The sequence below is a fragment of the Tamandua tetradactyla genome, chromosome 2 (genome assembly GCF_023851605.1).
Source record: "Tamandua tetradactyla isolate mTamTet1 chromosome 2, mTamTet1.pri, whole genome shotgun sequence".
NCBI lineage: Eukaryota > Metazoa > Chordata > Mammalia > Pilosa > Myrmecophagidae > Tamandua > Tamandua tetradactyla.
The window spans coordinates 108,087,258-108,110,248 of NC_135328.1; the positions used below are offsets into that span (position 1 = coordinate 108,087,258).

Below are 22,991 nucleotides of genomic sequence, written 5' to 3' on the forward strand. Positions count from 1 at the left end.
AATTCCCATAAAGCTCTTCTCTCAAGAGTTGCCTATTATCACTCCCTCTGAAAAAGTACACAGTGTCAGGTTACCCAGAAGTCAACAGTCTTCTGGTGGTATCTACTCACTGGAATACATATAGTTCACCCACATAGGTATATACAGCAAGAAACATTTAATTTTCATGTGGATATGCCCAGGTATGGCTGATTCATCCGATAGACCTGTAGACAGTAGAAGCTATGTGAAAAGATACATAGCAGTGCATAGCATAGAGGGACAAGTGTGTACAAACCTCCTAATTGTTAAACTAGGGGAAGAAATGACAAATGTACTATCACGATGGGCATTTATGGATGGCAGAGAGTGAGTATGTGTCTGAGGGAGAGCATTTATGGCTAGCTAGAAAGGAGTGGTCAATAAATGTACCTGGTTTTGTTCATTATCAAAAAAAGGGAAATTATATAATCATCTCAGTGCACGTTGACTACTGTGCTTACAGTCATTTTTAATGTTTTTAATCCTAATATTTTCTGAGTCTAAAATTTGCATCACTATCTTAATGTTATTTACAAAGTAACACAAAGTAGAAAATTCACAATAGTATAGAAAGTATATGCGTAAATGTAGGTCTCCATTCCAACCCAGATACCCAGTCCCCTGTTACCCTTTCCAGAGGCAACCACTTTTACCTGTTTCCTTTGTATCCTTGAAATGTTTTGTGACTATTCAAGCATACACCTAAGTGTATTTTAATACAAATAGGTTGTACTAATGTTACTTTGTTTTAGTTTTTTACAAGCGATATATATTTTAAAGATTATTCTATGTCTGCATATAGAGATCTTTTTTTAATGTTTAAGTGACTAGTATTCATTTAGAAGTATGTACCATAATTTACATGTAAGTTTTTTCGAAACTTATAATTACAATGTTCAGCAGTCATTTTTGTTCATAGCATTTTTAACTATGTTTTTTTAACTCCTCCCCCCTCCATTGACTAAAGGAAGGGTTAACTTACCAAAGTTAAACAAGAGTCAGTTACAAAGCTTCTTAGTTTCAAAATCATTTTTTAAGTTGTTTTCTTTCAACATGATAGACCTCTTTAAATGAGGCCGTGTGTACTTTTCAGAAAGTACCTGAAGCACATTAGTTGTAGTTGATTGAAAGGTGATGTTTATTCTTAAAATTTCCTTTTTTTTTCAAACTCTCAGGTTTGAGGATAAAGGATCTTTGAATCAGGAGTGGGAAATACCCAAAGTTTAGCCTGTCTTTGATTTTCACCATAGTTGGAGATGTACTAGAATACTGCTAGGTTTGTTTTGACAGTCTCTAATTCAAGATTCATGAAAGAAGTGATCAGAGACAGAAAGATAAACATCCTAATTAGCTTTCTCAATTTCCATCCCAAACCAGGAGGCAGTTGTTTAACTCTGTTAACTTTAAGTATGTTACTTGAAGGAAATGTCTGATTGTACCTACTATTGATATTTCAACCAAAAGAATTGGAAAAGAAAAGCCTTTGAAGAAAGGAATAGATAGTAGCATTTTTATTTCTTAATCTGTTCTTTCAAAATGGGGGGAGAACAACAATTGGTTAAAATGAAGAATTGTCCCTTATGACTGCCGTCTAAAATTTGTAGGAATAGGGCTTGTGAAAACCCCATGGTTCTCAACATGTTGATCCTATGCTCAACATGTCTAGAAAAGCTTTTATCTGATGTAGGTTGGTAAAATATGATACATGGAGCCTTAATATTAAAAGCATTTATTCTAAAGTATTAATTACATGAAAGTTTACCAGAATATGAGCTGATAATTGGTTCTGTAAATTTCCCCTTTTTCTTTTAAATTGTCTTTTTTATAAGTGCTTCAGTTTTCCTAATATAAACATTTTATGCTATAAATTTATCTCTAAGTATTGATTTAGCTGCATCTCACAAATTTTTTAACTTTTTATTAAATATTTTCAAATTTAAAGGACAATATAATTGTCATTGGCTCTTTAGGCTCTCGTTTTTTTAAAAAAGTTGTGGTAACATATGCACCATAATGGTTTAGCCACTCTGGAACCCTTACCCTTACATGTGAATTTAATGATTAGCATTTGTTTCTGCAAAGAAGTCTGTTGGGATTTTGATTGAGAATGTGTTGAATCTGTAAATATCTTTGAATAGCACTGGCAAATTAATGATATTAATGTTATTCTAATTTATGAGCAAATTTCATAGATTTATGTTGTATTCTCATTTTCATCCAGTTCAGTTGCTTTCTAGTTCTTCTTGGGGACTCATGAATTATTTAGAAGTATGTTAATTTCTAAATTTCTGAAAATATTTTCTTTTTTATTGATTTCTAGTTTTAGTCCATTATGATCTGGTATCATACTTCAATGATTTCAACAAATCATTGAAATCTTTTAAATTCATTAAGGTTTGTTTTATGATCCAGAATATAGTCTGCCTTGGTGAATATTCCATATACACTTCCAAATGATGCATATTCTGCTGTTAATGGGTATGTCTCAATTTTTAAATGGATTCTCTTTTATTTTTTTGTAGCGGTGTATTATTCGTCACCAAAGGAACATTTGGACAGCTTACATGTGAGTGGCAGTATAGTTTTGATGAGTTTACCAAAAAGCCATTTATTGTTCATGGGAGAAGGTTGCGCATTGAAGCCAAGGTATGTTGAAGTTTTTTTTTTTTTTGAAACTGAAAATAACTCATTGAAATAATCCTCCTTACTTTTGTTACTTTTCCACCTCTTTTATAGATATTGCTTAAACTCGTCATGATTTTCCTAAATATTTACTCTCATACTCAAACATAAAGAAATCTAGGCCAAGAACAAATGTGCTACTTTCTTGGCTATAACATTGAGAGTAACATTCCTGGGCTCTCATTTTATATTCAGTGATAGAATTGCACTGCTGTCCAAGGTACTAAAATGAGAAATCATTTGTACACTTCAAATCCATAATAGTTTCCCCCATAAAATGTTTTTTTCTGAAAATCTAGCAAAAGTACACTTGAAAAGTTAAGTCTCTCTCAATGAATTATTGCTAGTTCTTTTTTTATTGGTTAATATTTCATCTTCCCAATTTGATTATCATCTTCTCAAAGTTAGTGACTGTGTCTCACTCTTCTTTGATTACTAACAGTATTGTGCCTGGCTCCTGGATGTTGTTATAAAATATAGTTAATTCCTCATTATTTTTAAATAAACAGAGACTCAATAACCATTGCAAGTTTTAATCAAAGTGCTAGCTACCTTAAGTGATACATTGGAATATGAAATAAGGTATTTGGCCAGATACCTATATGCAGAGCCACCTTGACACTAGCTTTATTAGTCAGAAATATTTTAAGTGACCCAGCCCAAGTAAGTTTGTTTTGTTTTGTTTGTTTTTGAGGGATTTTATTGGCTCATGTTACTGAAAATTTTAGGTCTGCATTTTGTAAGTATCGGTCAAATAACATCATTAGCAATTGTTGTCCCTCCCCTTCCTTTACTTCCAAATATACCTTCCTTTCCTCCCACTTCCATCTCTAAGTTCTACTTTCTTCTCTACTGGCTTGCTTCTCAAGCAGGCTATCCTGTGGTGACAGGATGGCTGGCGAAAGGTTCATGCTTATATCCTACTAGTTCAGCAGAGTGAAAACTTCTTACTGGGTCTCACTGGGCTACCTTTGGTCACTTGGTGATTCCTGAACCAATTACTTTGGCCTCAGGGATGGAATGGGCCAGTTGGTCAGGTGAGGATAATAGAATTGCCCTGATCCTGGCAAGAAGGAGGAGTCACCTCCATCTGAGATATTTGGAGTAAGAAAAGGTAAGAAATAGTTACCCAAAAGAAAATGAAGAAGTTACCAGAAGAAGAGGCAATGGACACAGCCATGTAAAAACAAAGATATCTTCTGGGCTTGCCTGTAGAAAATAACCGTCCCTGAACCCTCAGTTCAACAATGAAGACTGTTTCTACAATCGTATCACTCACTCATTCCAGAGAAAAGGGGAAGCTCTTGAATAGACTGGATATTATTTATTGAGGATCTGAGACCAATTTACCCATCAATAACTTCTCTGATTCACTTGGAAAATGAAAAACCCTACAACCATATATAAAATGATAGACCGTGGATATTAGCCTCTACTCTAGTGTATACTGCCTTTCTTGCTTTTTTTTTTCATATCTCCCCCCACCCCACCCCCAGGGATAGTAGTTCCTCTTAGTTCTTTGATTTCTTCTGAAACCTCTTCTGACACCTTGTGTCAGCAGTTATCTTTTTTTTTTTTTTAAATAAAAGAATTTCATTTCTTCTAGGGTCTACATTTGCATGCATATTTAAATTACTTATAAAAATTTGTAGACTAGTAAAGTCTCTACATTGATTTTACTATTGCCCTACCTGTAGTTACAGAGGTAAATACCAGCCTCCTCAGTAATCCCACTATTTTCTATTTGTCCCTCAAATACTTAACCATCTGTTTTTAGACAGTTTTCCCCCCACAATTACTGAACAGAATATTGAATATAAAAAACAGAGATCATATAGGATGTAGGACTCACCCTGACTTCTTTGATTCTAAAGCTACATTTTTATTACATGATTGACTTAAAATGTCACAAGTTCCATATATATACACACACCCATACATGCATACATATCTATGTGTTCATATGTATGTACATATACACACAGCCACAGGTGTATGTATGTTGTTTTGAGCTAGACTCAGTCATGAGCCCGTGGCCAGATATCAAAAATGGTCTGAGAAATTATTTGGAGAGGAAAAAAGCTGCTTCTGCTCCCATCTTCTGTCATGTATTATGGAAGTCTCTTTTTCAGCTTTGATGATAAAGGATATATTAGAATTGAGTATTTTGTTGCTTTTTGAAGGTATACGATTTATATGCTTTAAGGACAGATTTATAAAGCTGTATAAACTTATAAAAATTTCTTGCTTGTATTTCTACAACTGGATTTCTTTATAATTGAAGTCTCTTTTTCTGTTGTTTATAGGAACGGGTGAAGTCTGTATTCCATGCAAAAGAATTTGGAAAAATAATTAACTTCAAGACCCCAGAGGATGCCAGGGTAAATATAAAGAATTTTTTACTTAAATAGATGTGAGATTCTCATTTCAAAGCCATGTAATTGGATTATTTTTTAAGGCAGGTAATAAGTTATGTTTTGTTTTGTTTTTTGTTTTGGCAGTTTTAGTGATATGCAACTAGATACCTTTTCTCTAAAATTGTTTTTCCCTTGATTCAATTCAGCACACCTACTTTGTGTTTCAAATCAAAATGTTCCATCTTACAAGTCCTAACCATAATACTTTTTAAAAGTTCTTAAAACAAACTATTCATTGTAGTGTCAGCCTACCAGCTCCAGCAGGTAAAAGTATAGCCCCACATTGATGATATTTTCCTTACTGCACAGCTATAGTACTAAAAAATATATATTTACCTTAACACAGCGTAGGGCAAAGGGAACCAAGCCTGGAGTAAGAATACCTGGTTCTACCCCTTCTTGACTATAAGACCTTGGGGGAGTCACTTAACCTCAGCTTCTTCAAAATGGAAGTGGTCAGAACTGAAAAGAATTATACATACTTTAGAGATAATGACAATTACAGGAATGTTCACAGTCAAGAAAATGAAGACTATGAACTGATTATCTGACCTTATTGGTCAAAACTAAGACCTTATTCCTGGCACGGTGAATAGACACATGAAACTTATAATAAGAACACAGTGCTTCTTTACTTGATTCCTGGGCTTCTTTTCGAGACTTAGAACATTTACCTGGCCTCCTGCCCTCATACTGCTCTCTGTGTTGGTCCTGGCTGGGTATGACTACTTAGCAATTTACTGGACATCAAAACAGAGAGCTCCCCACCACTATCACCACCACCACCACCCCCACGCGTGCACACACACATATATTTTGGACCAATTAGCACATATTTTGCAATTTTTTAATCTAGAATTATGAAATATAAGTCAACACTAGCATGCTAACAGTAGAAAACTGAAAGGAGGAAGAATTATAAAGAGAAATAAAGTGGCTAGCACTTCACTATTCTTACCACATGAAACAGTGGAGCATGATAATCATGGCTGAGGCAATTCTTTCAGGTTGATAAAGAGCATTACTACCTATTTCAGTTTCTCTGTAATAAATTTTCCATTTAATCCCTGTCACCTTGTGACTCTATTCCTGAAGGTTTGTTTTTATCCCTCTCTTGCTCTGCCAGAAACATCCAGAGAAAGCTACTGAGCTGTTTTCTTTCTCTATTTATTTTATAGCCACTCCTGCTAAGGTTCTTCCTAAGTTAAAGATACTAAAAGATACTTACATACTAAAGCTTTTCAGAATAACCCCAGTATGACATTCAAGGTTTTTATCTTTCATACAGACCCAGTTAGTAAACACTAATAGAAATGTTTGTGTTACATTTGTTTTTTATTTTTGTGATTTCAAATTCTTTTAGAATAGAAAATACATCATGAGGACACCTAAAATGCTCAAGAATATTGCTGTGACTCTACCCACTGTAGAACAATATGTAATTATTCCTATTCCATCAGTAGAATCTTAAATCTGGAATCATGGAGGCTTGGTGATACAGAATTGACAGAGATAGGAAGGGATTTTGCAGAGATAATTTTTACACTATACCAGAGCTGTTCAATCTGCTCTCAGGTTACCCTTCTCTATCAGTATTGTTTATTTCATTTTCATTCTGAGGATGAACATACAAGACTAAAGACTTTAGAAGAACATTACTGCTATTGTTAAACTGTACGTAGTACCATTATCCCTGAGCCATCGGGACCATTTAAGTGAGTAAGCGATCTCTTATGCAGGATGAATCGTATGTGATCATTAAATAATTGTTGTACACCAAACTAAACTGTGAAGTCATCTTTTGGATTTGCATTCATTGCATTTTGAGTTTCATTGCAAATTCATTGTAGTAAGCAAGTGTTGGTTTATTTCCTCCTAACAGTGGATCCTCACAAAGCTAGAAGAAGCAAGAGAACCTTCGCCAAGCCTCTGATGGAGAAAACTAGCTGAAGACACACTACAATAAATCATTATAGCTTCCACCTTTTACCTTTCAAAGCTTCTTTGGTTACCCATTCCAAATCCTGTTTGGGACGCATATTACAGAAGTGGTTTAAAGTACCTGTATACTGGATATTAAAAAAAAAAAAATCACAATCAGGTAAAAATGGCTGTGTGATTAAAAGTATGTCAACTTTTTGGAGATCAGTTGGGTTTTCTAACTTGAATCATGTATCTGATTAAAATTCTAAACATTTAGAAAAGAAGAAACATTTCTTTTATGAGTCTTAAATACTTCTTCCAGGTGATTTTCTGCAGTGGTAGGGAGGTTACCCAAAGTTAATTTCTTCAAGGAGCTAAATTTGATGTTCCTAGTTCGTATTTTAATCTTCTGTCACGCTTACTTCAAATTGCCTGAATGAGTGATGAGTAAATGAGCAAATCCATATTGCCTTAGTAGTATCAAGAGAACTTTGGTGATGGTTTCTTTGAAACATGAAGTTCTTTTTACTGAAAAATAATTTTGGAATTATTTTCTTTATTTTTTTAAAATAAAGAATAGGTTTACATTGTGCTTAAAATGCACAGCATAATTATGAAAAACAATCTCTTTTATATGTAAAGTAATATGGACTGAAAAATATCCTTTCATCCCTCACCCTATGAAACTGCTTGAAGAAAGGAGCATCATACCCAAAAAGAGGAAAGCCCCTCTCAGAACTTTGGAGGGTTGGAAATACTTCCTCTCCTCAAGCCAAACTCCATGGATTCAACTTGGTTTATTCAGGTCATGTTTTTAATAAACTGCTGATTTCAAAGGAAAATTCCTGAAGCCTTAACAGTACTGAGTTTCCATTCACTAGTAATATGAAATCAACAAAATTCCCAAAATCTTAGATAAAATGATTTATGCTCTAGAACAGAAGCTCCTCTCAAAAGTAAGTATACCCTAAAATCTAACTCAGTAACTTATCATATTGGCATTATAGTTGAACATTTCTGGTTTGCTTCCTCTATATTTATTTAAGTGAGAATTATTCTTTTCATTGAACAGCTCATAAGATCTAAAATGATGGGCTGCACGAAAATAAGGCCATCGTTTTTTGTTTTGTTGACCCAAGATCTTTGCACTTTAATATTAATGGACTTCTTTCAAGTGAGAGGGTTTGAATATATGATTGTGAACCTTGAAGAAAATAAAGCAATGTCTTATTTAATTATTGCATAATACAAAGTATTTGATGCATTTTGTATGTGCTGCCAAATTATTATAAGCTATTTTTGGAATTGAGGATTCTGTATAGTCAAATTGTTGTGAAGTTCTTCTCAGGCTCCTCAAACCCTTGCTTTGTTGTAAAAGCTAAAATAGCATGCCAGACTGTAACTGTATTTATTTATGACCAAATCCTGCCTTCTAAATACTATTAATTTTCCTCTGCAAATGCGTTGTTTATTATTAGTGGTTTTCTACTGAATGTGTTTTCCTTTTCTGAACATAAATTGAACCAAAAATTATAAATTTCAAATCCTGTAAGCGTATCTCCCCATGATGACCTTTGTTCAGAGTAACATACACATTCTCTCTGTTGAACTCCTCTAATTTTGCAAATATCAAAATAAAGCCTAAGATTAAAGGTAGTCAGCTTGCTTCAAATTATCCTCACCAGAGATTTTTATTCAGTGCCATTAGGCAAGTACCTCATTACCTACTCCGGTTTCACAATTTCATTGTTGACAGAGAAAATACAATTCATAACTTCCTCGTTGTCCACTGATGAAGGAAGCATAGATACTCTTATAGTATTCTTTGGAGAACAGCATGAACGGGTTCTGTAACTATTATACATGCAAAACCAACGTCCTTCTCCTACCTGTTTCTTACCCATAAAAACATAGAAATCTCTCTTCCCTTTCTTCCTCAGACAGTCATCTACCTATCAATGCTTACCCATCACTTCCTCTGTTTCAAGAGTAGAACCCACAATTCCAAGACGTGGGGTTTCAATTGTTTTGAAAGGTTGTCTTCATCTAAACAGAAAACGTAAGCACATCTGTATATCGCTAGCTATAGAGTTTAGCATTTTATAGTTTAGTTGTTTGAGTGGATATTCCATTTTTCTGGAATGTTAGAGAGTCCAGAATCTTACTGTCTTTGAAAACAATCTGCTCTGAATTACATTTAACTACATTTAATAGATCTCTGCTTGAGAACTGGAAGCTTGTGTTAGTTGTTTGGTAGTTGCTGTTGAATGAGGTCCCTAAGTGTTGTGTCCTTTCTCTCAGTGTATTGCTTGCTATAGCCCTGAGCCCTTAATTCTAACAGCATATATTCTGGTCCATGATTATTGTGTGAAGCCAAAGACAAAATATTTCCTGCTAGCTCTTCTCCAGAGATTTATGATCATTAGAAATAGCAACTTTGATTTCTGATACAAAAAAAGCTTATGATTTTTTCACACTTTCAAAATTCGCTCTTGGTGCACTTCTGCAGTGGCTTCCCCATTGCTTTGCAAAAATGCATAGTATATGAATTTATTGCTTCTTCCCTAGTATAGCAAGGCTCTGGGATCTTTTTCAGAGCTCAGTTTGGTGTAACTGTTTTCTGGTCTCTGAATAATCATTACTACCTGTAAGGAATCCTTCTTGCCCTCCATAATCCTAATCCATCCCAAAACTATCACCCCAAATGAGAAATTTTCCATAAACTTATGTTGTCTTTATCATGATTTTTATCATAATTTATCATAATTCTCTCCCTCATTTTTCTGATAGTGAGTAGAAGTGTTGTTATCCCAGTGAATATCTGTGTGCGTAGCTCATCTCAGAAACGTCCTGCAAAATGGTGTCCTAGTCCTGTCTAGTTAAAAATAAAATAAAGAGATTAACTCAGTGCTGGATTTTTGGGACAATCTGGATTATGTGGAGGCTGATCTTAGATAAAGAGCAGCAGATCCACAACTCAGGCAGTCTTCAAATTGTGAGCACTGTATTTTTCGCTAAAGAAAATGGGGTTGGTTTATGAAATGTTCTTCTTTCCTGGTGTGTATTAAATACACTCATATGATTCAGTGTGATCAGAAAAAAACATAGAAATATGATTCTCTTCGGTGCTAATATCTCATAGCTCCTTCACAGACTCTAAAAGGGAACTCATTCACTCTCTTGTCTAATCCTTTGACATACACCTTCTAAACTGCTTACAGCTAATGCTAACCTATAAAATTAGCGTTGACTAAAGTTTTATGATTCTTGTAATCTGTATTTTCCACCATTGGCCAATCCAGCTATTAGTGCACTTTTTCCCATGATTCTTTCCTTTCTCCCATGATTGGAATAAAGTAGTAGTTCTTTCATGGCTATCCTAAAAGCAAACCAACACATTCACTGGGAAGATGCTGGCTTCTACTCTGATAGAAACCTTATTCCTATTTCTTTAATTGAAATCTTTTTTTTCCTTTTTTGTAAAATAAGTTATTACTTAAATAACTTATTTAAGTTAAAATAAGTTAAAGGAAAAAATTTAAGTTATGGATTAGTTCTACTTTTTGTAAAGCATTATGGCATTTTCAGAAAAAAATATAATTTTGGTCACTCAGGGCTACTCAAAAATGTTAATTTCAATTTTTATAGGTTGATATATATATTTTAAATGTTTTTGTTACTTTATACAAATTATGTAATGTATTATAGTTTAACAGCTGCTGTGATCAGGTATCAAACTTACAACACAAAAAGCCTGTCACTGAACACCATTCATTTAGAATTTCTCTGATACCTCACTATGTTCCTTCTAAGGAAGTCCTTTGTAACAAGAAACTCTGTATGGATGGTATACTAGAATTCATGTGATACATATGTATAGATAATATATAAAATCAGAAGTGTACTTAAAATAAAATGTTAGAATCCCCCAACATTTCCTTGGTATGCCCTCATCATACTGTCAGTGTTGCATTAGCCAAAAGTTCCCAATTTGGGGGCTGAAAAACATCAACTAAACACATAGCTTGGATTACACTGAAATTTTCTCATTGTTAATAGTTTTATAGTCACACTCACAAACTATTATAAATTGTATCTGGGATTTATTGCAAGGTCAGATAGATTGTTACAGACTTTTAAAAATGATCATCTATATGTGACCATGTGTGTTACATATAAAATAAATTTTTCAGGGAATGAGCACTTTTAAAATATTTTCTCTTACTAATTTTCATATTGACCAACTAGTCGGTGCATCTTTGGAATAATTATTCTGTGGTGGAAGTGCGGTCATTGGTGATGATAGTTTTTTAAAATTGTCTATTTCTGCATTACTGCAATACTTTCTTCATTTTTATGTTCCTTATATCTCTTATGTGAGCCTATTAACCAGTCTCTGTCTTGGTTTGTATATCCTAGTAAAATAGTGAAGTTCTTCTTCCTGAAACTTAGTCTTTTTTTTCCTCTGAAAATTGGTTGGTCATGTTCACTAATGACTTTTTCTAAACAATGATAATTATTTCTTGGTATTGATAACTTTGGACTGCCTAGTACAATGCCTCCCCAGTTTAACCATGTATACCTTATTCAAATAAAATGAGTCACAGATCTCTCCTCTTCAGTCTATGTCCTTTTTAGCTGTTGAATCAGTAGCATTACCAATAGCTTTACCTTGCCTATTTAAACTATCCCATTTGGAGCCTAAATAACTAACAGACTGACCAAGGTCTTGATTTTTCAGTCAATGCTGACAGCATTCAACCCAGCATGAGCACTGCTTATGACAGGTTTGAGTGATAATACTAAATTCTTAAGCAGCAATACCCGATAATACTAAATTCCTAAGCAGCAATACCCTGTGTCAACCTCAGAAAACTTCAGATGGATCATTTCCTCAGTAAGTAATGAGTTTATTTTGAATGACAGGTTAGGGGAGAATTTTCTAAGTCAATATTAGCTGAGATAATTTCTTATGTGAGAGTTCAACCTTTACATGTCTTAAAATACTTTATTATTACCAAATCCTTTGTTAATTATTTAACAGCCCTCTTAGAACTAAAAGAGTTGATTGAAACCCATTATATATGCTTTAAGTGTTGGCCAAAGATAATTTACAAATAACTCAATGTTAGAAAATGCTTGGAATAGGAAATTTCGTGTGGGTTAACTTCTCTATTGATTCAAATTGAACCCCTTTTTATATTTTAATCAGGTAATCAAAACTAGTTCATAACCTTTTATCCCTTTGGGAGGGAGGGGAATCATGGAGTGTTCCTTTTTTTGTTGTTGCTATTTCTTATGTTTATATATTCTGAAAAGCTGGTCCCCCATCTCTGTTCTCTCATACAAAATTGGTGATTCCTGGGCCTTTACTATTAATAGATAAATTTTGACCTCAGTGTCAAGTCCCACAAAAACTGTTGCTATTACATTCAACTCTTAAGTGAGGATTAGTTTTTAAAGCTTAATGTTGCTGAGGTAAAAATCACAGATATAAGCATAATTCCCATCTTTTCTTCTGTTTTTTAATATCTTTGCACTTAGAATTATTTCAACAGAATGAGAATGTTACAGGTCTACTACCTGGCTGATAAAAGTCACAGTGCAGCTGTAGGATGCTGATGCATTGTTCCATGTAAGCAATCCAGGTAAATGTTTTTATAGATTGGTTTGAGATAAGCTATATCAAATCAAGTTTGATATAGCTTATCTCAAACTTGAAATCCCTTGAAGTCCATATACACATACACCTGTACACCTTCAAATAAAAAGAAGAAACAAAACCATTCTGGGCCTTTGGTTTGAAGCAGTCTGGATTTTGCAGGGGGTTTTGCCTTTGCTTTACAAAGCCAGGTACTGAAGAACTCCAGAATAACATGATGATAGAATGCAGACTTGCCTCAAAAGGAGGAAATTTAGGAAAGTTTCTGAGTTATTACGTATGAAGATAATAGCATTTTTGTCTTTAGGAGAAGAACCATCATCAACCATGAACTTAAAGAAACACAACATGATTCATTGCTAATGACACAATGGTATATTCTTAGCCTTCTCAGAAAGGCACAAGCATACATAGTACAAGCTAAAAGTCGGTGGTGGCCATAGATTTGGCAGGGTTTACATTTGTTAAAACTGTTTGGACTTTTAGTCAGTTCATCAGTTTACAAGACCTTGTCATATATATTGGAATACACACATACACATTTTACAACAATATAACGTATGCTATCTCAACCTATTTATGTCAACTTTCATTCCCATGTGGCAGAAGTAAATTAGACTGATTTGTTAATTTGACTTACAAAGTTATTCAAAAAGAACAAAACATTTTCAAAAACCTGTATGTGGCAGGTTTAAGAAGTCATACTTCAACATGAGGAAAGAAAAACAATAGAGATGTCTCTCTAAATGGCAAGATTTAAAAAAGGTTTGAACCCAGTCTTTAAAAAAAAAATTTCCCAAATTACTCCTCTAGAGGTCTTCAGGCATGATCAATAAATTATCAGGCCTCTTCAGGTAAAATATGTTAATGTGATCTTTAATGCTTTATTAAACACATTTAAAATTAAAAAAATACAAAATAAATCGCAGTAGTTTTTTAAAGTTCTATAAATTCCCAAATTCTAAAACTAAAGAAAATCTTACAACCAAAAGTCAAGAAAAGAACTATAAAAACAATCTGAGAATAAGATTTTTAAAAAGTTTTGGATAACTCAAATATCTTCGCTCTCTGTCCCTATGGTCTGCATGATACATTTGGTGCCTAGCACACTGGGTGATGTCAGAAGCATTTGCAGATAAGAAAAGTTTGTAAGTAATATCTTCTGTTACAGAAGTGGGGAGGGGGGAGGAGTGGGCAGCAGCTTTTAAACTAGGTTGAATTCCCTCAGGTTTAGTTGAAGAATTGTGTCTTTGACAGCAGCAAACACAAAGCGGATATTCTCTGTATCTGTGGCACATGTGAAGTGGGAATAGATGACTTTCTCTTTGTCAGGATTCTGGTCTTGATAAAGCTTCAGGATAAAGTCTCTGGCAGCTTTGACATCTTGCTTTGGTCCTAGTCATGAGTGCAATTAGGGGAATAAAGAAAGATGATTCATCATTATGTCTTTCCAAGAATCATTTTTAATGTACTCCTATTCATTTGGGGGATCCTTCTTTGATCTAACTTTATTTCTAGGAGATAGTTTGCCAGGGCATTATTTTTATTGTACCTCATTATGAATCCATAAAATAGTATTTGAAAGTATCCACTGATATCTGAATGTTGTATCTTAGGTTGATATGTTTAAAACTAGTGACCCAGTTTGGACCACTTTTTTATTTTCTTGCCTGTCATTATTTTATTTCTCGTCTACCCATCCACTGGATAAAGGGGCTATCAGTCACAAGGTTTTTACAATCACATGGTCACGAGATGAAGGTTATATAGTTATACAATCATCAAAGATCAAGGCTACTGGATTACAGTTCAACAATTTCAGATATTTCTTTCTGGCTGTTCTAATACAATGGAAACTAAAAAATTATATATGAGTCAGTAATCATAATTATTTGTTAAATCCTAACTTCTCAGTTACAAATTGTGTTAGCTTGAACCTATTATGTACCCCATAAAAGGCCATGTTCTATTAATCCCTCCCTGTGGAGGAAGACCTTTTTATTGGGTGGGACCTTTTGATTAGATTGTTTCCATGGAGATGTGACCCAGCCCATTCATGGTAGGTCTTAATCCTCTTGCTGGAGTCCTTTATGGGAAGGTAAAGGACAAATGAAATTCAGAAAGCTCAGAGAAGCTAAGAGATGAAATCCAGAGAAAAGCCTCTGGAGGAGAGAGAGAGAGAGCCATTAAAACCAACCCAGGAGAGGACCAGCAAACATTAGCATGTGCCTTCCCATGTGTGGTAGTTAGATTCAGTTGTCAATTTGACCAGGTGAAGGCACCTAGTTTTGTTGCTGTGGACTTGAGCCAATGGTACGTGAACCTCATCTGTTGCTAATTCCATCTGCAGTCAGCTAGGAGGGGTGCCTGCTGCAATGAATGACGTTTGACTTAATTGGCTGGTGGTTAAATGAGAGCGCACAACGTGGCACAGCCTAAGCAGCTCGGTATACCTCATCTCAGCACTCGCAGTTCAGCCCAGGCCTTTGGAGATGCAGAAAGAAGTCACCCTGGGGAAAGCTGTTGGAACCCAGGGGCCTTCTCTGGAGAGAAGGCCAGCAGAGACCATCCTGTGCCTTTCCACGTAAGAAAGTTAGCTACCTTTCCTCTGAAGAACTAACAAAATAAATACCCTTTTATTAAACGCCAATCCGTTTCTGGTGTGTTGCATTCTGGCAGCTAGCAAACTAGAACACCAGGTGACAGAGGAACCCCAAATGGCAGCAGCCTTTCCTCTGAGAAGGTATCCTCTTGATGCCTCAATTTGGACATTTTCATGGCCTTAGAACTGTAAATTTATAACCTAATAAATCCCCATTGAAAAGCCAATCCATTTCTGGTTTATTACATTCTAGTAGCTTCAGTAAACCAGAACATGACTCCTGCCTCATTTGATCATTCTCAATCTTCAGGGATACCTGGGCAATGACTATTATAACTTCTTCATGCTGAAAGGGGTATAGACAGGAGGGATGAAACTGGTTGATGTTCTTGGAGAGACTGCATTTCAGGGCTTATCTGGCCTAGGAGCCATCTGGGAGCTTTAAGTTTCTGAAAAACCAAACTTAATAGGTAAAACTTTATAGAGTTTTATAGAGTCTTAGAGCAAGCCCAGGGGGCTTGGCATACTTTGGCAATTTGCAACATGAAGCTTGCATAAGAGTAACCTCCAAAATGACCTTTGACTCTATTTGATCTCTCTTAGCCACTGTATTTTGTTTCATTTCTCTTCCCCCTTTTGGTCAAGAAGGCATGGTTGATCCCACAATGGCAGAGCCAGGCTCATCACTGGTAGTCATGTCCCATGTAGGGAGGAAGGCTTAGAGAGGCCACATGTGAAGCAAGGAAAGAGGTCCTGTGCGGGTGACTCTTAGGTATAATTATAAATAGGCTTAGCTTCTCCATTACAGAAATAAATTTCATAGGGGCAAGCCTCAAGGTCAAGGGCTTGGCTTATTAAATTGGGAGTCCCTAATGCCTGACAGAAAATCAGGAATTCCTGTTTTTTGCCAGTCCTTCAAGGGATGTTGCAAATACTTTATTTTCTGCCCCAAATACTCTCTATTGGGGTATTCCAATAACCTATCCAGAATAATAGGATCTCATTCCCTATTCTAAGGTCAATGTGATTGGGTTGTTTAAATAAACTGACCAAACAGATTAAATCAGATAGTGTGCTATAGAAAATTTAAATTTTTGACAAATATCTGTTCCTTTGGTCTCACACAGAAGTTGAAGTTTTAAAATAAAGACACGAGCATACTTTATACCCTGTGTTCTGATTTACCTTAGTCCTAACCAAAATAGCTTCAGCTCTCTAATTGAAGTCTGATTTCTTTTTTCAGCTTCTTTAACAGTTGCTGTATTGAGGAATGCTGACTTTCAGAGCTGCAAAACTCTGAGTCTCAGCTGTCACATAGATATCCAAAGTTCCAGGGGACTACCAGATTATGGATAAAGAACACAGCATCTCAGAATTTAGAAATAACAGTTGAAACTCAGGAGTAAATCAACTGCTGTTAAGAGCTTAAAATCGAGGAACCTTTTACAATGAGGCTTAATGAACATTCTGCAATTTGTAATCATTGTTTGTCCACTTTCTATCTCCTGATAACATTGCTCTCAAATTTAATTCTCTGTGTTTTCTCACTGTAGTTAGTTTATATTAGTGAGATCATATAATATTTGTCCTGTTGTTTCTGGCTTATTTCACTCAACCTCATGTCCTCAAGTGGACCACATTTGAAGAGAACTAATCCTTCCCTCATTCAAACACAGACGTGGGTTAGGAGAGGAAAAAGGAAGAATGTGGGAACAAGCATTAATCAGTGTCCAAGTCTGATTGTAAAGCCTACGAGCTTTATACTACACAGTCAGTGTGGTTAATGAAAAGAAAATGGAGAGTGTTAAAACAGTAATCCTTTAAATACTAAAATTAGTAATATTTGAGACCTCCTTTACCAGAAATAATCAGCAAAAGGGCATAAACTCTCCAGCCTTGGGTAGGTTATATATATATACATAAAAAACTTTAAGGTCTGCCCTGTGTCAGGTAAAGGAGATGCTACACTTAACCTGCACATAAGAAGTGCCAGGTACTATGACTGGTACTGTAAATGCAAAGATAAATCGGGCACAGAGGTGATTGGGAAGACAGCTGAATGGACAGACAGTACTATACAGTGTGATGAAGGCCAGGAGACAGCATATTCATCCCAGGCCACCAATGAAGCACAAAGAAGGCAGAACTAATACAGGTTAGAGGTGGGGAAGGAGGGCAAAGGTCAGAAAGACTTTCCAAAGGAGGAGATTCCTGAGCTTAGTCTTGGAGAACAAAGTTGTTAGTAGGGTGGGCCATGGTGGCTCAGCAGGCAGAGTTCTCGCCTGTCATGCTGGAGACCCGGGTTTGATTCCCGGTGCCTGCCCATGTAAAAAAAAAAGAAGAAAGAAAAAAAGTTACGTTAGTAAAAGGAGTTGCTAAATGTATTCCAGGCATTGAGAATGTATAGAGGTGCTGAGGTGGAAACACAATGATGCAGAGTGGCTGGAGCTTCAATTCATAGACAGGGAATGGTGGGAGGCTGTTAGAAGCAGATCATGGAACTCTTGTAAGCCTTGGTACACACTCTGGAGTGTGTCAGAGAATTCAGCAAGATAACAGAAACATTATCTACAGGATGAACACTTACTTACCTGTGTATTCTGGGAAATAGCTAATTAGATGAGAGTACATGATTTTCTCTTCTAAAAGGTCCTTCTTGTTTAAAAACAAAATTACAGATGAGTTCAGAAACCAGGGATAGGTTATAATTGTTTTAAATAAGGCCTTGCTTTCCTCCATGCGATTCTAAGTGAGAAACAAGAGACATAGGCTAAACTAGAGAGAAAAACAATACCTTGGGAACAACATTCCAAATTGCCAGTTCCATCCATCTGTACATTTTTCATTAAGCTGCAGACTCTGTGTCACAGTACTTGCTAAAGCTGGTGAGGGAGTGGCCCTGCTAGGTACTAGCCTGTTGCTTCTCTTTCCTCCCCATTCCCAACATCTCATAAGTTACCCTTTCTTACTGCCTCTTGGGTCTACACAGATGTAGCACTCCAACTCTTCTCTAGTCCTAAACTGACACGTAAGGAAAACTTTTGTGCAACTTGGCAAAAGAAGGTTCATACCCACATTAGGCAGAAGTGTATGATCATGTAATTACTGGAATTACAAAGTGGGGAGTTCACAGCATCAGACCTAAGACATCCACTTTAATTGGATCTGGGCTTCCAGACTGCAGGTCAGGGGTCATATGATGACATGAGGAAGGAAGGCACCTCCAGCAGGCCACTGCCTTTAGGAATGCTAGGCATTGGCAGAGAAGAGAACGAATGCTACCGAGTACCTTCTCTATGCTATATTTTACGTGCATGTAATACAGGTGATCTCTGTAGGGGAATAGGATCCCCATTTTTAAAATAAGCCTACTGCTGTTCAGAAAAAGTAAATAACTTTCCCTATCCCAAACAATAGTAGGACCTGGTTGAGGTTATGTAGAAGGGCAATACTTTTTAAGCATTATACATTGACAAAGTATTAAAAACTCCTAATTTATGGAGAGCAGATAAAACACACAAATTCTATCCGATGACAGTAACTGTTCCAGGTAGAATTCTGCTCTGTATTTCTATGAGGAAAGAAACAAGACCTTTTAGAAATGTGGTTCAGGCTGAAAAACATCAAAAAACAGCACTCCTACTCCAGAGGGACATGCCATAACTATTTCCCCACAACTTCCAGATGCCTGAACTTATTCCTCCTCTAAATATACTTTTGGGATTAAAATTAAGGATTAATTATAAAAGAGAGAATCCCCCCACTCCAACTTTGTTTTAAAATCTTCTTTAATACTTATCAATAATGATCTCCAAGGAAATATGACACATGAAAAAAAATCCAATGGAGCATGATGAGTGGTTGCATAGGAGGGTTTGTAACCACAAAGGAAAGTCTGGATGGTATTCATTTACTTTTTCTCCATATACCTTGTGATTTTTATGAGAAGAAAATGTTTAATTTCTAAGCACATCAGGCTGAGATATTAGACCATTGTACACTTGACTAATCTTTTAAGTTTCCTGAAAAATGTCATAATTCCTAAGACAAATTTGGAGATAATTTTTCATACTGATAACTGGAGGCCTTTGCTTTTTAAAGAATGTACCCACTTGGAAGTGCTGGGTGGCAGCCACGATTGCTGTTCTGTGCACAATGACACAAGTGAGTGGGTTAATCCCCCACTAATTAGTTAACATAGCTGTGCTCAGAGAAAAGTCTGCTCTCAAGAAATACAATGGATGGTTTGTTCATAGTTATTGCCTAATCCTGGACAAAGTTCTTTATTGGTTTACGTTCATGCCCTGGAAATGAGACATTTTTATAAAAGGTCAAGAGTTCTTGAACTAGTTTAGCAAAAAAGACAATGGGGAAGACCATGGGTATCCTACAGAAAATACCCCTAACCTCCTAAAGAAGTGACTGCAATGGTCCTCTTTACTGTCTAAATAGATCCAAGATAATGAAGTTCTACCCTGCAGAAGACAAGTTAGATCGGTCAGAGCTGCCCTGACCAAACCCTTTTCTGGGGAAATTAATGACAGGTGCAATCCCAGGTGGTCCTCAGACACGCTCCATGCATCTGGCATCACTCCCTATGCCAACTCAGCTGGGGTTCTGTGGAGGTAAGAATGCCTGCTCTCAGATAAAATTTATTAGAAACAGTGTTTCTCAACTTTGGCTTTAGAATCCTTGGGGAGCTTGGAAAAGATACCCTCAACCTAACCCAATAAATGTGAATCTCTAAGGTGAGAGCCAAAAGTAGCATTTTTTAAAAGTTCTCCAGGGGATACCAATATATAGTTAGGGATGAAACCACTGCTTTTGAGCGCACTAGAATCACCTGGGAACTTTTTAAAATCCCCATGCCCATGTCAATTAAAGCAAAATCTTGAGGGGGTGGTGATTCAGGTAACCAGGGAATTGCATGCTGCATCCTAGTTTAAGAACAAGGGTTCCTGGTCAGTGATTCTCAAACTTTCATATGTATTTGAATTACCTGGAATTTTTGTTAAAATACAGATCCTGATTCAGTAAGTATGGCTTGATTCAGTAAGTACGCCTTTCTAAGAAGTTCCCAGGTGATACCTATGTTGCTAGAATATGAGCTTCACTGTGTGTGGCAAGACTATTTAACCTGAAGAATAGGGCCTATTACCAGAGCTGTCTGGTTGCTTGGAAACTATTGAAATAGCTGTCTTCCACAGCTAGTTATACTCCCTCCTCAGCTTACCTCATTGTCACATTCAGCCAGGACCTGGTCATATTCACTCAGAGCAACCAAGAAAATAATGGAAGTGACACTTTCAAAGCAATGAATCCATTTCCGCCTTTCAGATCGCTGGCCACCGACATCTACCATCCTGTTCAACAGAAACAGAAGATCAAAGGTTGGAATACATGACTGGGGAAAATGGACACGGATTCATTATACCACGAAATTTGGAGCTCTTTGGGGTCCTCAAATTTTTAAGACTGAAAACAGATTCTGAGATTAAAATGATTGCACACCACTGCTTTAGACAATGAAGAACCACTAGATGTTTCCTAACAAAAGACCCACAGAATGTAAATGAACTTTCTGAAAACAGAGATGACAGGTTCAGCCTGCTTAGGGAGACTGGTCGGAAAGTGGCTGCAGCAGTCCAGGCAGGAAGCACAAGAATCCACTTGAGTTTTGCACCAACCACCATAGAGTCTCAGGACTACAGAAATAAAAGGGATGGAAAGACAAGCAGTCTTTTAGGTCCACCCAACTTTCTACAGACCCTGTGTCCATTCTTGTAGACGGCTCTCATTTTTCCACACATCCTTTCTGCATTAGCTGGATGCCACCCCTCCTTCCCTATATAGATCCACAAGTCATCATAAAATATGGAAATCCAAAGCTATTATCTGTGTCTTTTGGAAAGATCTCAGGAAATCACAGCCCAAGGATCTCAAGCTCAAATGTCTCAGGGGTCAAGCAGTTCATGTAAATGAACCAAGAGGGCCTCTGCTAAGTAGAAAAAGAAGCTATGCTGAGTTGAAAGGGGTAGCTGCTATACAATTGCAGCTAGCCATTTGTGTAGACAAAAGCAAAGCCTCGCTCTTACTAGATACTGTAACATTTTAAGAAAAACTAGCAACTTTTACATAAAGCATCACAGTTTTTAAATAGTAGCTTAAAATTTTTTTAAAAACACAAGCATGCCAAAGTGAATACATCTATGGGCCAGATGCAGTCCAGAAGCTGCCAAGTCATACCTTCTGTGACAGACTGTGCTAGTTTGAAATGATGTATGTACCCTAGAAAAACCATGTTTTAATCCTAATCCTATTTTGTAAAGGCAGCTGTTTCTTCTAATCCCTAGTCAGTATTGTATGTTTGAAACTGTAATTAGATCATCTCCCTGAAGGCGTGATTTAATCAAGAGTGGTTGTTAAATTGGATTAGGTAGAGGCATGTCTCCACCCGTTTGGGTGGGTCTTGATTAGTTTACTGGAATACTGTACAAGAGGAAATATTTTGGGAGAAAGAGCAGAGAAGAACGACACAGCCGTGAGAAGCAGAGAGAACCAGCCAGTGACCTCTGGAGATGAAGAAGGAAAATGCCTTCCGGGGAACTTCACGAAACAGGAAGCCAGGAGAGAAAGGTAGCAGATGACACCGTGCTTGCCGTATGCCCTTCCAGATGAGAGAAACCATGACTGTGTTCACCATGTGTCTTCTCACTTGAGAGAGGAACCCTGAACTTCATCAGCCTTCTTGAACCAAGGTATCTTTCTCTGAATGCCTTAGATTGGACATTTCTATACTTTTAATTGGGACATTTTCTCAGCCCTAGAACTGTAAACTAGCAACTTGTTTAATCCCCCCTTTTAAAAGCCATTCTGTTCCTGGTATATTGCATTCCAGCAGCTAGCAAACTAGAACACAGACCAATCCCTGAGTTCACTGAACCATGGTGATTAGGTGGCCCACAGGCCAACCCCAATGACTGCTGTCAGGAAAGTACTGGGAAGAAAACCAAAAAGCAACCCTGCCCATAAGCCATGTCACAGCAGTACAGTCACAATTGCAATAGCATGTTCGTAACTGGTTGCCTACCTCACAGGAGAAAGCAGGAAAAGAAGCTAGAATGGAGTGACCTGTCAAGAGATTAGGCCTAAAGAAGCTGTTTGAATGGATTCTGCTTCAACATCAGAATTTTCCAAATGGAAAGATTCTCTTGGGGCAGAGGGTATATCTTGAGCTGTAAATAATAGATGTCACTGATGGATGACATTATCTTTTTTCACCAAACTCCAGGATGTAATATGAAACTATTAATCAAAGCCTGAGAAAGATAAACTTAAAAGAAAAAACTTTTTCTTTTTTAATGCCATTTTATTGAATTTAGTCATATACCATACAATCCATCCAAAGTATACACTGAAAGGCTTATAGTATCATCACATAGTTGTATATTCATCAGCACAAGTTTTAGAACATTTTCATTACTACAGGAAAAAAAAAGAGAAAGAAAACCCAAACATCCTATACCTCTTATGCAACCCCCTATTACTGATCTCTAGCATTAGTGTGATACATTTGTTGCTGTTGATGAAAGAATATTAAGATATGACTGCAATAGGTGCGTTTTCCCTCATAATTATATCACTCTATTATAACTCCTGGTAATACTTTCATGCATTCCAGTTA

General features: G+C 36.4%; 2 protein-coding genes across 8 annotated transcripts in view; one reads left to right on the forward strand and one right to left on the reverse strand.

Moving 5' to 3' along the window:
- VPS13A (vacuolar protein sorting 13 homolog A) overlaps window positions 1-11,651 on the forward strand; it is a 342,631-nt gene extending 330,980 nt beyond the window's left edge. The window contains exons 70-72 of one of the 2 annotated variants that reach the window (XM_077148468.1): window positions 2,544-2,667; window positions 5,010-5,084; window positions 7,003-11,651. In XM_077148468.1, the coding sequence (XP_077004583.1) occupies window positions 2,544-2,667; window positions 5,010-5,084; window positions 7,003-7,053 (250 nt within the window). In that variant the 3' untranslated portion in view covers window positions 7,054-11,651. Of the gene's footprint in view, window positions 1-2,543; window positions 2,668-5,009; window positions 5,085-7,002 lie in introns of those variants that run through there. The other variant, XR_013170504.1, reaches the window with a different exon arrangement.
- Window positions 11,652-13,057: 1,406 nt separating this feature from the next.
- The window catches only part of GNA14 (G protein subunit alpha 14), a 229,935-nt gene continuing 220,001 nt past the window's right edge, over window positions 13,058-22,991 (reverse strand). For all 6 annotated transcript variants that reach the window (XM_077148470.1, XM_077148476.1, XM_077148472.1 and 3 more), the window contains 3 exons: window positions 20,541-20,670; window positions 17,899-18,052; window positions 13,058-14,100 (listed from right to left, as the gene is read on the reverse strand). In XM_077148470.1, the coding sequence (XP_077004585.1) occupies window positions 13,910-14,100; window positions 17,899-18,052; window positions 20,541-20,670 (475 nt within the window). In that variant the 3' untranslated portion in view covers window positions 13,058-13,909. The remainder of the gene's footprint in view (window positions 14,101-17,898; window positions 18,053-20,540; window positions 20,671-22,991) is intronic.